The sequence below is a fragment of the Triturus cristatus genome, chromosome 9, assembly GCF_964204655.1.
Source record: "Triturus cristatus chromosome 9, aTriCri1.1, whole genome shotgun sequence".
Lineage (NCBI taxonomy): Eukaryota > Metazoa > Chordata > Amphibia > Caudata > Salamandridae > Triturus > Triturus cristatus.
The window spans coordinates 520,784,107-520,797,064 of record NC_140592.1 but is presented as its reverse complement, the minus strand read 5'-3'; the positions used below and the strand labels follow the sequence as shown (position 1 = coordinate 520,797,064).

The 12,958-nt window shown below is 44.5% G+C and overlaps 1 protein-coding gene across 1 annotated transcript in view; it reads right to left on the bottom strand.

Annotated features, from left to right (window-relative positions):
- TOP6BL (TOP6B like initiator of meiotic double strand breaks) overlaps positions 1 to 12,958 on the bottom strand; it is a 2,412,394-nt gene that overhangs the window by 1,297,899 nt on the left and 1,101,537 nt on the right. Inside the window, exon 9 of the mRNA XM_085627714.1 lies at positions 8,431 to 8,578. Coding sequence (XP_085483840.1) covers positions 8,431 to 8,578 — 148 coding nt within the window. The remainder of the gene's footprint in view (positions 1 to 8,430; positions 8,579 to 12,958) is intronic.

Sequence of the window (12,958 nt, the reverse complement as noted above, 5' to 3'; positions counted from 1 at the left end):
AACATTGAAATCTTTAAATTCATGGAATTTAGGAGCCCTATGTGTCGGGTCAGAATGAAGGACCTGGCCTTAGTTGATTGTCAAAAGTTTACAGGATTTTGGAAGGCAGATGAGGCTGTATTCCAATAGAAGGAGAAGCTCCATAAACCAATGCTGCATGGGTCACCTGGGGGCTAGCAGGATGAGACGACACCGCTCCGCTTTCCTTTTGCTAAGAACTTTTGGTATTAAAGTTGTCATGAAAGGAAAGGTAAGCACAGATCCCAGCCCATGTGTTGAAAGGTTTTCCTACACGATCCTGGATGTGGATAACAACTTGCATAGAAGTGCCATTTGCGGATTTCGTTTGTTGCAAAGAGATCTAGAGCCAGTTTGCCCCAGAACGAGAAGATCATATTTAGTGCTGACCGATCAAACTTCTATTCGTGGAGGTTGCTTCATTGCAAGCTAATGGTATTGCCCACGCTAATTAAACCAAAGACTCTCCTATGATTGCCACAAAAGCTTGGAGACTAAGTTAGAAAGCTTTGAGCTCCAGGCGATTGATATGCATGCTCTTTTGGATCAGAGACCATTTTCATTGAATTTGCAGGTTCTGTAGATGAACGCCCCAGCTCCCTATGGAGGCATCCGTAGTCATTACGAAGTGAGGTATTTCAGATAAGAGCGTGAGGTCCTCTGATAGGTGGGAGGTCTGCGACCCCCAGGCTAGAGCTTTCATCATCCCTGTGTGAAGATCACCAGGCCCTTGAATGATTATTTTGTTTGAATGCATTGTTTTTGTAGCTGTTTATGTAAGGGCCTAATTTTCAGGTGTGCAAGAGGGATCATATTGATCGATGAGGACATGATACCCAGAAGTTAATTGAACAGACACACTGAATTCTTTTTTTATTTTTTATTTGTGAGCCAGTCACTAGAGCGTTCATTGTTTGGCTTGGGAAAGAAAGCCTATCTTGGACAGTATTTAGTGTTGCAGCCTAAGAACCGAATCTTCTTGGATGGAGGAGTTGATGATCTTTGATAATTCACAAGGAGACCTAGTTTGTGAAACAGCTTTAGGCAAGCCTCTGTGGCCTTGGACGCTTGAAATGCCATTGGTGCTTTTTTCAATCAGTTGTCGAGTGAGGGGGATACCTGATGACCCACCTTCCTGAAAAATGCTGCCACAGGGCTATGCAGTAGGTAAAAATGCAAGAAGTTGATCTGAAGGTGAATGGGAGAACCTTGATGCATGGGAGGGAATGTGGAAGTATGAATACTGTAAATTCAGTGGCCATGTGGTGTTGGAGAGGATGACCACAGAACAGTATTGGTTCCGGAAATACTTGTTTAATTTCCGGAGGTCTATGATGGATCACAAATCCTTTGTATACATGCCTATGAGGGAAAACTGAGAATAGAAGCCTGTAAATGTTGGAATGTAAGCCTTTTTTCTATGTAAAGTTTGGTGAACGTAGCAAGTAATCCCTTCCGAAGTAGATAGAGATGAGGTGGGTATCCTCGTTTTGGTAGAGTGTTGGGCGTAATCTGGGTGAACTCTAACATCTAACCATATGTGAGGAGATCCAGGACTTATTTGTCCAATGTATTTTACGCCATAGATGGCAACATTTTGGAATTGTTTCTCCCACAGGATGGTATAAACAGTACAAGAACTTTGTCACTGTAGGTAAGCTAGCCTAAGGACTACTGATAGTGTTGCTAAGTCTGATACCTTTGGTAGCCTCCTTGATACAGATAAGTGTCTCTTTCACAGATCCCTCTAAAGGGTGCCTCTTTCAAAATTGAATGTACCAAAAGATCTTGCAGTGTCAGAGTCAGCCTTGACTGCTTGCAAGGCGTCGTCAACGTACTTGCCAAACAGAGCGTCATATGGTAAGGTAAAAATATTAGATATATTTGCACCTCAGGTTTTAAAGGTTGTGCCCTAGAACCAGCCTGGGCGTCTAAGGATTACTGACCCTGCTAGTGATGGGAAACCTATTGAAGCTATATCTATAGCACAATCTATATTTACTGATGAGGAAGTTTTGCCCCCTGCAAAATATTTTTTTGTTTCTGCCCTTGTCTGTCTTCTGGCAGAAATTCTATGTATGTGGCGATGTCTGACTACTTCTGGTGGTTATACCTGCCCCGTATTGCCAGTGAATTGGCAGCCCGTACAGTAGCACTGGGCATAGTTGAGAATGTCTCCTTACTGGTTAGGCGGGTTATGAATAACAGGGTTTTCCATGATTGCAATTCCTCCAGAGTAAATCAACATTTGGAATAGGTCTCACAGTTTTTATATTTAAAATCAGAAAGAGAACAAACCAATGCTAATTTGCTATTGGAAGTTGGAAGCGTTTGGCTGCGTCCCTTAAGGATCTGGAAACCATCAAAAATCATCTGGTGGGAAATCCACCAGTTGTGGGCCCTCTCTCTATCCTCACCAGATGTGAACGGGACATTCCCGGGAAGCATGGTAATATTTGACACTGGGATCATTCTTTCAGTGGCAGGAGCATCGGAGGTGGTGCACATATCAGACACGATGTGACCGTGCAGGCTGGGGAAAGTGTTAGTAAAAATCCTGTAACATGCTCTGTAGGTCTAGTACTAGAGCTACATAGACCTGACCCATGCTCCGAAGTTGGAGTGAAGTGGTGAAATTACTCCACATATTGCCTCTCTATATATTGCTGACTGTTGTAGACATGATCATATTAATCACCTTAATTCAGGACATTAAATTGATCTGGATTATGTGCCTTTTCTGCTTCCGTCATTTGTATTGTCATCGAAATCATAGTCAACAAGGCGGACGTAGCTGACTAGGCTGACATCCACAATGTTTGTCAACGACGAGGACTTCATCATAGATGAGGCCGTTGTAGAGGATGCAGTCATAGATGAGGTCCCTGCAGACCAGGCCGTCATAGACATGGTTATCGTAGATAAGGTTATCGTAGACAAGGTTATTGCAGACAAGGTCATCCTCATAGACAACCATCATAGACAACCTTCATAGATGAGGCCATCGTAGACGAGGCTGTCGTAGACGAGCGTTATAAATGATGCTATCGTAGATGAGTCTATCGTATATGACGCAATCGAAAATGAGGCCATTCGTAGATGAGGCCATCGTTGATGAGGCTGCCAAAGACGACCGTCATAGATGACCATCGTAGATAAGGCTGTTGCTGACGACCATCGTAGATGAGGCTGTCGTACATGACCCTCAAAGATGAGGCTGTCGTGGTTGACCATCGTAGATGAGGCAGTTGTAGACGACCGTCATAGACGATGCCATCCTAGGTGAGACCATTGTATATGAGGCCATTGAAAGATGAGGCTATTCATAGATGAAACCATCATAGATGAGACTGTAGTAGATGACTGTCATAGCCTACCATTGTAGATGATCATCATAGATGAGGCCGTCGTAGATGACCATTGTAGATGAGACCGTCGTAGACGACTACTGTAGACATGGCCATCGTAGATGACCATTGTAGATAAGGCTATTGTAGACAACCATCGCAGATGAGGCAATCATAGACGACAATCGTAGATGAGGCTGTTGTCGACTCTCCCTTTGACCTCCCCTGTGAGGTGAATAAATCTTCACTGTCCTCATCAGAAGTCACAGATTTAAGTTTCTGTAGTCCTAAATTTCATCTCTCTGAACGTGAGAGTTTTTGAGGAAAAGGTTAGACATATTTTGAAGTCCATTACCTTGTTTCTGCTACTATGACATATTAGTGTCAGGGTTAGAGAAATCAAACATGAAATATAATCTTGGATGATCCAAAAAGAAATAATACCTGAAATAACTGAGCAGAGCTCAAGGAGACTCCCTTCACACGACGTGTGGAAGGACTGAGCCTCTGTTGGGAGTGTTCTAGAGGGTGCTGTTGCATGATTGTTTATAGTTCAAGTTTGGTCCGGTTTTAAAAAGGACATAGATAGGCTATTAAACTGACTTTTTCATTGCCATTATAGCCTATGATAGTGATACATACTGCTTTATTATTGTACTGTGGGACTCCTACTTTGATGACGGAGAATGATTCAAGCATGTGAATCTATGAAAGATCCAATACCGGAGAAGGAAACAAACACCTTGAAGCATCTTTTCAAGAAGCCCGGCATACTGGCAGCGAGCAGAGATAAATCAATGTGAAAACTAATAGAAGGACTGGTCTGCTGAAATTCCATATAAACTCTTTGTGATGTGTAAAAGCAGCGGCCATCTTAAAACGGAGCTATAGTGTCCGAGCCAAAGTTACACACCTAGCTCCATCGACCTTTCTTAATTCAACTGATATGTCCTATTGCTGATTTCTATCTCCTATAGCCTTCAGCAGAAATACATGTGAGTTTTTAATACTTCTAGTCATAAAATGGTATACAATCTTTCCTGCTATAACTTTTGGGGCAAGGTGATTACTCATCATTCCCTTATTTTCTAACTAAATGTAACCATTGACTCTTTTTTAATTTTTTGTTTCCACATATCCATTGCTGAGAGACTTATCTCACAAAATACATTATAAACACTGTGTGTAAATGATCTGTATAGAAAAACAGAATCCCCACATTTCAATTTCATTTAATAAATCTATTAGGATTACCTTCTTCCAGCATTTTATCTAGAATCAGTGTAATGTCTTGGCTGATCATCTCCCAATCCTTAACATGGAAAATGTCTTCAAAAAATGACAATGATTTTCCCCTACTCTGAAAGCAGATTGGTAGACCTAAACTGCTGTAGAAAAATATGTATTCTTTGTTAAGTAATATGAACATTATTTGCAATGAAGTGACGCAAAAAACATTATGCTAATTTGAAAGTACTAGACTTAGCATATTAGTAAAAATGCACATAGTTTAAGGTTTCCCTGACACACAAAACAATACCAGTCCTACATTTGCAAGAATATTCTGATAGCACCTACTTTACTGACTGCAGTGAATCACAACTGCAAGTAAGCAACTTACTAGCATCTAGTTCTAGGCCAGTTGATCACAATAGGGTTGGTATTTTTCCACACTAGAAAAAAATAGAAGCCTCTATTTGGAATGCAGATAATGGCTATGCCAATTAGAAGCATTACAATGCAGGCAATTAGTACTTTTACCACATTCTAAGATCGATGAAAGTGAATGAGACTTTAAATGTGCGGCAATAAACAAACATATGCGTTTGATGGGTGATTTTGCCAGAAAAAGTGAGAATAACATTACTGACCATATGCTGCCAAGCATCAAATGCTGCTCATTGCCCTTTCCCCCAGTTAAGTGTGTTCACCTTTGAAACAAGCCCATAATGTCACAGAGGGTAATAGGCATATTACTGGCCCATTGTTCTGGTGGAGGGGGCAGGCCCAGAAGTCCCAGTGCTGCTTGCGGCAGACGCTGCCAACGCGAATGACTTTCGTGCCCAGATGCGTGCATTTATGCTGCTTTGGGCTTACGCAGCGAGGGATGCCCATTGTTCTGGAGAAGGGGGCAGGACCACAAGCCCCAGTGCCAACGCGAAGTACTTAAGAGACCGGAGACGCCCATTTAGGCTGCTCTGGGCTCCTGCAGGGTGTGCCGGGGTGAAGAGCAGGCCGGTCTGTGCCCGTCAGCAGCCGGAAGAGGCTGGGCCAGGTCTCTTGGTTTAGCACAAGGCTCAAGGTACTGTTTCTTTTAATTTTTTATTTCCCCCTTTGAACCGCTTTGCATTTTGATGCTCCCCAGTGCACTTTGATGGTAGTCTCCTGCAAGTTGAGTGAGTGCCATGTCCTCTCCTGTTTGCTCAAAAAACCCGCATAATCTGTTGCTGGGGCACGTTATCCAGTTTATCTAAGCTGGTAAAAACCTTACTGCGAGGTAGCCTACACTCACCATATTTCTGTGACTTCCTAGTTTTTTATTGTAAGTGCACAAGGCCCATAACCATGGGCAAAAGAAAAATTACTGTTCAGGCAACAGGGGGTGACACTGTAACTACCATAGACTCCTTTTTAATCAGGGCAGCTAATGTTATTTCAAAGGATATAGCCCTGACGAGAGGAGGCTCTCTATGGAAACGAGGAAAATTGCACGGGACTTGACTTTAATGGACAATCATGATGCCGGTGGGGTAACACCTGGTTCTGCTTCACCACCTGCTGCAATATCATCTACGGTGGTCATTAACGCCAAGGCCGGCCAGACAATGGCGGAAGATGACACAGTCCTGCATAGAGCCCCAATTAAAGGAAAAGGACTGGTTGTAAAAGAGCTCCTTGGACTATACCACAGAAAAAGGCACTACCATCAGCTCATATTGGTTCTGAACAATTTTTAGATATTCTTTTACCTTGGTTGAAGTCTCTGTTTAATATGCTTTTAGCACCCATACTGCTACGGTTGAAAGGCATAGAGGCGAAGCTGGATTCTTTTTCCCTGCCAGTACCTGAGACCAAATCACCTGGTATGGAGTCCACAGCTGAGGTGATCAGTCATATGGTTGGACCCACAAACACAGGATTGATAAGCACAGGGGTGCCATTCGTTGTGACAAGTAGTCCAAAACAGGTGCCTCAAAATATAATGCCATTGACTCAGGGGGAGGCCCAAGGGTCTGGGACTACCCATGCTATCAACAATTCAGACACCTCCTTTCAGGTGGCTTACATGCAAGGGGCACGACCATTAAAGAGGAGTTCAATCTAGAGGATGCAGTCATAGATGAGGTCCCTGCAGACCAGGCCGTCATAGACATGGTTATCGTAGATAAGGTTATCGTAGACAAGGTTATTGCAGACAAGGTCATCCTCATAGACAACCATCATAGACAACCTTCATAGATGAGGCCATCGTAGACGAGGCTGTCGTAGACGAGCGTTATAAATGATGCTATCGTAGATGAGTCTATCGTATATGACGCAATCGAAAATGAGGCCATTCGTAGATGAGGCCATCGTTGATGAGGCTGCCAAAGACGACCGTCATAGATGACCATCGTAGATAAGGCTGTTGCTGACGACCATCGTAGATGAGGCTGTCGTACATGACCCTCAAAGATGAGGCTGTCGTGGTTGACCATCGTAGATGAGGCAGTTGTAGACGACCGTCATAGACGATGCCATCCTAGGTGAGACCATTGTATATGAGGCCATTGAAAGATGAGGCTATTCATAGATGAAACCATCATAGATGAGACTGTAGTAGATGACTGTCATAGCCTACCATTGTAGATGATCATCATAGATGAGGCCGTCGTAGATGACCATTGTAGATGAGACCGTCGTAGACGACTACTGTAGACATGGCCATCGTAGATGACCATTGTAGATAAGGCTATTGTAGACAACCATCGCAGATGAGGCAATCATAGACGACAATCGTAGATGAGGCTGTTGTCGACTCTCCCTTTGACCTCCCCTGTGAGGTGAATAAATCTTCACTGTCCTCATCAGAAGTCACAGATTTAAGTTTCTGTAGTCCTAAATTTCATCTCTCTGAACGTGAGAGTTTTTGAGGAAAAGGTTAGACATATTTTGAAGTCCATTACCTTGTTTCTGCTACTATGACATATTAGTGTCAGGGTTAGAGAAATCAAACATGAAATATAATCTTGGATGATCCAAAAAGAAATAATACCTGAAATAACTGAGCAGAGCTCAAGGAGACTCCCTTCACACGACGTGTGGAAGGACTGAGCCTCTGTTGGGAGTGTTCTAGAGGGTGCTGTTGCATGATTGTTTATAGTTCAAGTTTGGTCCGGTTTTAAAAAGGACATAGATAGGCTATTAAACTGACTTTTTCATTGCCATTATAGCCTATGATAGTGATACATACTGCTTTATTATTGTACTGTGGGACTCCTACTTTGATGACGGAGAATGATTCAAGCATGTGAATCTATGAAAGATCCAATACCGGAGAAGGAAACAAACACCTTGAAGCATCTTTTCAAGAACCCCGGCATACTGGCAGCGAGCAGAGATAAATCAATGTGAAAACTAATAGAAGGACTGGTCTGCTGAAATTCCATATAAACTCTTTGTGATGTGTAAAAGCAGCGGCCATCTTAAAACGGAGCTATAGTGTCCGAGCCAAAGTTACACACCTAGCTCCATCGACCTTTCTTAATTCAACTGATATGTCCTATTGCTGATTTCTATCTCCTATAGCCTTCAGCAGAAATACATGTGAGTTTTTAATACTTCTAGTCATAAAATGGTATACAATCTTTCCTGCTATAACTTTTGGGGCAAGGTGATTACTCATCATTCCCTTATTTTCTAACTAAATGTAACCATTGACTCTTTTTTAATTTTTTGTTTCCACATATCCATTGCTGAGAGACTTATCTCACAAAATACATTATAAACACTGTGTGTAAATGATCTGTATAGAAAAACAGAATCCCCACATTTCAATTTCATTTAATAAATCTATTAGGATTACCTTCTTCCAGCATTTTATCTAGAATCAGTGTAATGTCTTGGCTGATCATCTCCCAATCCTTAACATGGAAAATGTCTTCAAAAAATGACAATGATTTTCCCCTACTCTGAAAGCAGATTGGTAGACCTAAACTGCTGTAGAAAAATATGTATTCTTTGTTAAGTAATATTAACATTATTTGCAATGAAGTGACGCAAAAAACATTATGCTAATTTGAAAGTACTAGACTTAGCATATTAGTAAAAATGCACATAGTTTAAGGTTTCCCTGACACACAAAACAATACCAGTCCTACATTTGCAAGAATATTCTGATAGCACCCACTTTACTGACTGCAGTGAATCACAACTGCAAGTAAGCAACTTACTAGCATCTAGTTCTAGGCCAGTTGATCACAATAGGGTTGGTATTTTTCCACACTAGAAAAAAATAGAAGCCTCTATTTGGAATGCAGATAATGGCTATGCCAATTAGAAGCATTACAATGCAGGCAATTAGTACTTTTACCACATTCTAAGATCGATGAAAGTGAATGAGACTTTAAATGTGCGGCAATAAACAAACATATGCGTTTGATGGGTGATTTTGCCAGAAAAAGTGAGAATAACATTACTGACCATATGCTGCCAAGCATCAAATGCTGCTCATTGCCCTTTCCCCCAGTTAAGTGTGTTCACCTTTGAAACAAGCCCATAATGTCACAGAGGGTAATAGGCATATTACTGGCCCATTGTTCTGGTGGAGGGGGCAGGCCCAGAAGTCCCAGTGCTGCTTGCGGCAGACGCTGCCAACGCGAATGACTTTCGTGCCCAGATGCGTGCATTTATGCTGCTTTGGGCTTACGCAGCGAGGGATGCCCATTGTTCTGGAGAAGGGGGCAGGACCACAAGCCCCAGTGCCAACGCGAAGTACTTAAGAGACCGGAGACGCCCATTTAGGCTGCTCTGGGCTCCTGCAGGGTGTGCCGGGGTGAAGAGCAGGCCGGTCTGTGCCCGTCAGCAGCCGGAAGAGGCTGGGCCAGGTCTCTTGGTTTAGCACAAGGCTCAAGGTACTGTTTCTTTTAATTTTTTATTTCCCCCTTTGAACCGCTTTGCATTTTGATGCTCCCCAGTGCACTTTGATGGTAGTCTCCTGCAAGTTGAGTGAGTGCCATGTCCTCTCCTGTTTGCTCAAAAAACCCGCATAATCTGTTGCTGGGGCACGTTATCCAGTTTATCTAAGCTGGTAAAAACCTTACTGCGAGGTAGCCTACACTCACCATATTTCTGTGACTTCCTAGTTTTTTATTGTAAGTGCACAAGGCCCATAACCATGGGCAAAAGAAAAATTACTGTTCAGGCAACAGGGGGTGACACTGTAACTACCATAGACTCCTTTTTAATCAGGGCAGCTAATGTTATTTCAAAGGATATAGCCCTGACGAGAGGAGGCTCTCTATGGAAACGAGGAAAATTGCACGGGACTTGACTTTAATGGACAATCATGATGCCGGTGGGGTAACACCTGGTTCTGCTTCACCACCTGCTGCAATATCATCTACGGTGGTCATTAACGCCAAGGCCGGCCAGACAATGGCGGAAGATGACACAGTCCTGCATAGAGCCCCAATTAAAGGAAAAGGACTGGTTGTAAAAGAGCTCCTTGGACTATACCACAGAAAAAGGCACTACCATCAGCTCATATTGGTTCTGAACAATTTTTAGATATTCTTTTACCTTGGTTGAAGTCTCTGTTTAATATGCTTTTAGCACCCATACTGCTACGGTTGAAAGGCATAGAGGCGAAGCTGGATTCTTTTTCCCTGCCAGTACCTGGGACCAAATCACCTGGTATGGAGTCCACAGCTGAGGTGATCAGTCATATGGTTGGACCCACAAACACAGGATTGATAAGCACAGGGGTGCCATTCGTTGTGACAAGTAGTCCAAAACAGGTGCCTCAAAATATAATGCCATTGACTCAGGGGGAGGCCCAAGGGTCTGGGACTACCCATGCTATCAACAATTCAGACACCTCCTTTCAGGTGGCTTACATGCAAGGGGCACGACCATTAAAGAGGAGTTCAATCCACACATCTACCACAAATATATCCCAATAGCTCAAGATGGAACTCTGAGTTCCTTAGAGCTGCCCCCAGAATCAGCACCACGAGTTGCAATCCTTTTGGGAGTCTGACCAATCACACAAGGATCAAAAGAATCCACATTGGATCTAATTCATTAGGTCACTCACTGGTGTGACACCAATGTAATAAATGGTCAATATTTATCTCCCCATATCACTAAGGCCAGAAGAGTGGGTTGGGTGGGTCACAGGGTAAGGAAAATTGTTGAGGGGGACTGAGTCCTAGTCAAGGTAAGACATCCTGCCCACGTCAAAGCGCTCGTTGAGTGTCATCTTATGGGAAGCTCTAAAACATTAATCAAGGTTGTCACCCTTCGGCCTTTTTATCCCAATAACTCCTTCTTTCTTGATTGCCCGTATAACCTGTTTTTAGGCCAGCAAGGTCTGCCCAGGACAATAATGGTAAATGTGTTTTTCCCCTAGTTAACAGGTTTGAACCTTTGCTAAGTCTAGATGGGTTAGATGGCAAATTGCCTGCTTGGGCTGAGTTGCGGGGCCCAAGGATTGTGAGCCTGGTGGGTACTGCACCCATCTTACCCCCCCCCCAAGCCAGCATCTATCTTACCCCCCAAACCTGCACTTACCACTTCAGGTCTTTCCTGCATGAAGATTCTGTCCTGGAACATAGCAGGACTGAAGTCTAAAAGAGATGATGTGCTATGGCAGAGGTCCCTTCTATGCTATCTAATTGCCTTACAGGAAACATGAGTGTTAGAAATGAGGGTCTCTAGTTGGCAAGGGCTTGCACCTTTGTCCAAGTAGGGACCCTTCTTCCTAGTCAGGATAAGGGAGTTACACTCCTAAAATAACCCCTGCTTACCGCCTTGGTAGCTTGGCACGAGCAGTCAGGCTTATCTTAGAGGCAGTGTGTAAAGCATTTGCACATAACCGACAGTAATACAGTGTAAGCACTACAAAAGGACACCACACCAGTTTAGAAAAATAGCCAACATTTTTATCTACAAGACCAAAAACGAGAAGAATCCACAATAGAGTACTTAAAAATCTGCAGTTATCAAAATACGCTTTAAAAACAGTTCCTTGATGTCGATATTTCCGTCGGGGGCTATCACGGCGTCGTGAGCAAACAAATCCAAACAGTTCAGGCTGATCGCGGCATTGCAAGCCATCTATGGTGTCGGGAAGAGCCGCAAACAGTACCTGTTAGAGATGCAGGGCGCCGAGACCCTTGAAGTCACTCGCGTTGCAGCTCGAGCTAATTTCTGTTGGGATCAGGAGTGCTGGCAGCGGCAGCGGTGCGGCGTGCGATGCCCTCAGGTGGCGGCATCAGATGGCGTCGTCGGTGAGACCAGGGTCACGGTGCTAAGTGAAGGCGGTGCTCGTCACGGTGCTGGCAGGCTACGGTGCAAGCAGTGGCAGCATCGTTGCTGAACCGCTGTCGTCGGCTGACGAACGGGAGTTGATGGTGCCAGCGTCGGTAGGCCAAGGCTGCGGTGCGGGATGAGGGCGGTGCGCCGTGTAACTTTACGAGCGGTGCTCTCGATCCACGGTGTAAGCAGCGGCATCGATTTCAGTGTGGAGCGGCAGCGTCGGGGAGGCCAAGGCATCGGCGTGAAGCAAGGCGGTGCGGATTGCGGTGCCCACAGGTCGAGGTGCGAGCAACGGCTCAGTGGCGGCATCAGCAGGCGTCATCGGTGAGACCAGGGTCATGGTGCGGCATTGCGGCGGTGCTCTCTGCGGTGCCCAGGCTTCAGCGTGAAGCGAGGCGATGCGGAGTGCGGTGCCCACAGATCGCGGAGCGAGCAGCGGCTCGGTGGCGGTGCCCTCTGCTGGTGTCACAGCACTAAATGCACAGTTCCCAGTGCTGAGGGCAGAAGAGCTTGAAGTCTTTGCTGTTCCTGAGACTTCTTGAACAGGGGGTAGTCGCTCCTCACAGCTTCTCCAGCTCTTCTTCTTGGCAGTCTTCTTGATCCAAAAGTTCTAAAGTTCAGGGGTCTGGGCCCCAGTGTTTGTATCCAAAAATCCTTTGATCCTCTAAGCAGAGGGTGTCTGTGCCCAGCCAGAACCAGTTCTGCCTTTTCTGGTGTACTTTCCCGGCAGAGGGTGGAGACGGCATTGTCAGAGGCAGACCAGGCCCTTTGAGGTGCAAGGAAATCTCCTCCCTCTTCCCCATCGCAGCCCAGGTCTATTCAGCCCTTTCCTGACCTACCTAGACTATCGGGAGCCACCCTTGCTTCCTAGCCATCTGTCGTCCAAAGCCCAGACAGGCACTCCTCATTCCAGCAGAGGCACACGGGATAACTGACCAAGAAAATACCTACTTCCTAAAAGTGGTATTTTCAAACACAGAATGTAAAAATCACCTTTACTAAAAGATGCATTGTTAGATTCTGAGTTCAGGCATACTACATTTTATTTTCCCACCTAGTTCCCAGGGCCAGTT